At 60.7% G+C, this 4,704-nt stretch overlaps 1 protein-coding gene across 1 annotated transcript in view; it reads left to right on the top strand.

The window, feature by feature from the left end:
- PNPLA7 (patatin-like phospholipase domain containing 7) overlaps positions 1–4,704 on the top strand; it is a 48,924-nt gene that overhangs the window by 36,561 nt on the left and 7,659 nt on the right. Inside the window, exons 16-17 of the mRNA XM_014529692.1 lie at positions 3,105–3,168; positions 3,682–3,850. Coding sequence (XP_014385178.1) covers positions 3,105–3,168; positions 3,682–3,850 — 233 coding nt within the window. The remainder of the gene's footprint in view (positions 1–3,104; positions 3,169–3,681; positions 3,851–4,704) is intronic.

Here is a 4,704-nt window from a genome sequence, read left to right as displayed (position 1 = left end):
CCACGAGGCTCATCCCAGCTCGCTGGCCCTGGCCCTGGCCCCCACGCCTGTCCTGAGCCGGCCCCTCACCGTCTTCACGAGGCGGCTTTGCAGCAAGTGGTCAAACCAGGAGGGCGGAGCGCTCGGCTTTGCGGTTCCAAGGTGGTTTGGACCCTTCAGGGCCCGAGTCCCCTGGGAGTTGGGACGAGCGTGTCCAGTTCTGTGAGAACCTGGCGGTCTGGCGGGTGCACTGGCTCCATCGCTCTGGGTGCCGACACCCTGACAGGACTCTTCCCGCCCAGCAGCACGGACGCGTGTCCACTTAGGAGCATCTTGACTTTCCTCAGCAGCGTCGATAGTTTCACGGCGAGTCCTCGTTAAGTTTGTTCCAAAGTACGGACTGGCTTTGGTGCTGCTGTCAGTGGAGTGATGGTATAATCCCTTCAGAGTGCTCACTGACGGAGAGGAACCGCTGCCTGTGTGCTCCCGGACCCTGCAGCCTTGCGGAAGGTGCTCCTTCCACCCGCTTCTGAGTGTGTGTGTGGGTGGAACCGGCGGAGGTCGCCGCTGCTTCCTCTCCGTGCGGATGTCTGTCGCACCCATTCGGGTCCTGATGGCGTTGAGCAGAGCCGTGTTGGACAGCGGTGGTGGAACCAGACATCCCCACCTTGTCCTGACCTTGGGGGAGCCCGAGGGTCCACCCCAGTGTGACGGTCGCTGCCAGCTGTCCGTGCGTGGCCTGCAGTGTGTTGAAGGCTTTCTGCCGTAGTTTACTGAGGGTGTTTATTGTGCAAAGAGGTTGACTTTTGCCAGTGCCTTTTCTGCATCAGCTGAAATGGTGGTGTGTTTCCCTTCGTCCTGTTAATGTGATGAGTCCTTTGATGGACAGTCCGGTGTTGAGCCGTCCTTGCATTCCGGGAACAAACCCCAGGGGCTGTGGTGTCAGGCCTTTAACAGGCCGCTGGCCTGGTTCGCTGGCCTCCCGTTGATGTTGATGAAGGTCATGGTCTACAGCTTTCTCCTGCTGACGTGGTCTCCTGGGCTTTGGCGTCAGGAGTGCTGGCCAAGGAGTGAGTGAGAAAGCGCCTTCCTCTGTTTTACAAGAGTTTGAGGAGGAGGGTGTTAACTCTTCTTTAAATGTTTGCTAGAACCTCCAGCGAAGCTGTCTCGTCCAGGGCTCTCCTTTCTCGGTTACTGTTATTGTTATTGTTATCACTGATCCAATCTTTCCATATTTCTTCATGAATCGGTCTTGGTAGGTCTTGTGTTCCCAGAAATTCCTCCGTTTCATCTCGATCGTCCACCTTGTTGCTGTGCAGCTGCTCACAGTGCTCCTTACACTCGCGTTCGTTTCTGTGAAGTGAGTAATGTCCCACCGCTCTTCATTTCAGCGACTTGCATCTTTTTATTCTTTATTCATTTGCTAAGGGCTCGTCAATTTTGTTAATTCTTTCAAAGAACCAACTTTTGCATTTATCTCCTTCTCTATTTTAGTGACCTCTGTCCTGATCTTTATTTTTTCTTCCCTCCTGTCAGCTCTGGGTTTAGTTAATACTCTCTCCTCGTTCCTCGAGGCCTGGAGCCGGTGCTGGCTGAGGCCGCCTTTGTGACGTCACGTTGGCGCTGTGACCCGCCCGCGCTGCTCGTGCTGGTCCCTGCGTTTGGGACCCCGTGTTTCCTTTTACACGTGGCTCGCGACTGTCCGCCTTCCCTGTGACGGCTCTCCCCACGGGGTGTGAGCAGGTTATTTCCACATGTTGCGAGTTTTCCTGCTGTTACTGAGGTCCCGTTTCACACCTTGTGATCAGGAAGACACTACGATTTCGCCTTTTAAAGTTTTACTCGACGTGTTTTGTGGCCCGACCTGGGCCGGCCCTGGAGAGGGTCCTGTGTGCCTAGAGCGCGTGTTCTGTGCCGGTCTTTCCACGCATGTGGTAGTGAGTGTGCCGCCGCCTCGCTAGGGCTGGAGTCTGCATTCTGCCTGACGGAGAAGCTGGCTTGTGATTGGCCGGCAGGTGCCCCCTTCTGTCAGCGCCTGTCCGGTCACCCCCTTCGCCGGCTGTCACTCCTCCTGCGGTGGCGGTGGCGATGGCGGTGGCGGGGGCGGGGTTCTCCCTGTGGTTGCACACGGCTCCTTTTTGGGTGCAGATACTGCAGATGCCTTCCCTCTCGGCGGTGCCTTTCTTATCTTCATGATGTGTTTTGACGAACAGAAGGTCTTCACTCTAACGTACACCGATTCATCAACTCTCTCCTATATTGTTGTTGCTTTTGCATTTTACTTAAGACATTTTATTTTGCCCCCAAATCATGACGATGTTCTTTTAACACAGTCCATCTGGGCCTGGTTCTGGTTCTGGTTCTGATATGAGGTGGAATCAAGATTGATTTTGCCTGTTGGGGTCTCAGCCGGCCCAGAACCCTCGCTGACGAGTAGAAAGACCGAGCTCTGCCCGCAGCCATGGCGACGCCGTCGCCGAAAGGCAGGGGCCATGTTGGTGGAGGTCGCCCTCACTCCTCAAGGGCATTCTTGCTGAGTGGAGGTTTAGGCTGATAGTCTGACCCTAGCCCTCCCTCAGTCTTGCCCTGGCCTTCTGGGGAGCAGGCCCTGACCGCTGTCTGTGGCTCTAAGACACAGTAGACGGGGGGCCTTTCTGACCTCAGACACAGTGGGGGGCTGTGCTTCGCAAGCCTGGGCACTAACTGCGCCACAGCCGCAGCCGGCGGGTCTGGGTCCGGGCGGTGGGTCTGGGTTTGGGCGTCGCGTTATCTTGCGTTTAGGAGCTTATGCCTCCCCTGCCCCCAGCACTCAGCCTCTGTGCTGCGGAGCCTCCGCTCCTCTGTGGGTAGACGAGGAGACGGAGGTTCAGAGAGGCCCCCTGTCCCCGGGGAGCCCTGAGCGGTGCAGTCCTCCCACTTCGCACCGTGCGCTCACCGGCCCCGAGGCCCCCAAGGCCACAGGCACTTCCATGTTGAAAGGCACAAGGCTCCTGGTGGCTCAGCAAGAGCCCCTCTGGGGGAGGGGCTGCTCCTCCCGCTCCTGGCTGCCCGGCTGCCCCTGTGGTCGGCCCTGCTGTCCCGGAGGGGGGCTGCCGGGCAGCTTCCACACCCGGTGCCGTTCCCAGGCCCCGTCCTGCTGCTGACCAGTGACAACGTCAAACAGCGCCTGGGCTCTGCCGCCCTGGACAGGTACAGGCTGCAGGGGACAGCGGCTGCCCTGCCCGCGGGTCTGAGCACAGCCTGGGAACGGCCTGTGTCTGTGCGTGCCCTGAGGCCTGCCCCCCATGTCTGCGCCCCATGTCTGTCCCCCATGTCTGCCTCCCATGTCTGCCCCCCATGTCTGTCCCCCATGTCTGCACCCCCACATGTCTGTGTCTCCATGTTTGCTCTCCCACATGTCTGTACCCCCATGTCTGCATCCCCCCCATATCTGCGCCCCATGTCTGTGCCCCCCTTGGCTGCATCTCCATATGTCTGCACCCCCATATGTCTGCGCCCATATCTATACCCCCACATGTCTGTCCCCCATGTCTATGCCCCACATGTCTGCGCCCCATGTCTATACCCCCACATGTGTGCCCCCCATGTCTGTGCCCCCCTTGGCTGCATCTCCACATGTTTGCACCCCCAAATGTCTGCGCCCCATGTCTTCAGCCCTTGCCTGCACCCCATGCCCATGCCCATGCCCATGTCGGCCTGCAGCATCCACGAGTACCGGCTGTCCAGCTGGCTGGGGCAGCAGGAGGACATCCACCGGATCGTGCTCTACCAGGCGGACAGCTCGCTCACGCCCTGGACCCAGCGCTGCATCCGGCAGGCCGACTGCATCCTCATCGTGGGCCTGGGCGAGCAGGAGCCCAGCCTGGGCCAGGTCTGGAGACCGTCCCCAGGGACCCCACTCCCGGGCCGCCCCCTCCCCTCCAGTGCTTGCACCAGTGCCACATGCACCCTCACTGTGGGGCGAGGCTAAATCTTAGGGGCCCCTGCTGGCAGGGCTGTGGGTGGGGAGTGGGTGGGGTGGGGGCTGCTGGCAGGGCTGCAGGCAGGGCTGCGGGCCAGGCATGTCGGGGCTGGGGCAGCCACGCTCTCCTCAGATCCCTCCCTCTGCTGCTCTCCTTTGAATGAGATGTTTCCGGGGCGGGTAAAGGAGCCCACACCCAGACCTTTACCTGGTGGTGGTTTCAGCGTCTCCCCTGCCCCTCCCACCGCCCCCTCGCCATGGCCTCCTGTGCAGTCGGAGCCTCTGCCGTGTCTCACACGTGCTGCGTGTGCAGCTGGTCACAGGCCTGATTCGGTGTCACGGTGCCTGGTTTTGACCATTTTGAAACCTCCCAGGTGGTGAGCCCCCACCTGCCTGTCCCCCGTCCCTGGCGGGGACATTGTTTCCTGACACGGGCACACCTGGACCCCAGGTGTGCAGCTTCCGTTCACTGACGCGGGCACGGCCTCTGGGGCTTCACGGCAGGAGGCGGCCACTCGGCACCCCTCAGTGGCGTCCTTGCCTGTCCCTTCCTCTGTCCACGCGGCTCCCACCTCAGCTCCACCCCTGGCCCTGCGGCTGCTGGGGCTCCTGCTCTGCAGGGAGTGGGGCTTCCCGCAGGGAGAGCCTTTGCCGAATCCCTCATCTGAGAAGGTTCCTGCGTTCCAGGGGCCGTGGGCACAGCCTCACAGCCGGGCCGAGGCCCCTCAGCCCTGCTGGTCACAGAGCCTGGGCGCCGCCCGGTG

This window comes from Myotis brandtii, unplaced genomic scaffold, assembly GCF_000412655.1.
Source record: "Myotis brandtii unplaced genomic scaffold, ASM41265v1 scaffold691, whole genome shotgun sequence".
NCBI lineage: Eukaryota > Metazoa > Chordata > Mammalia > Chiroptera > Vespertilionidae > Myotis > Myotis brandtii.
This window is presented reverse-complemented; position numbering and strand designations above follow the sequence as displayed.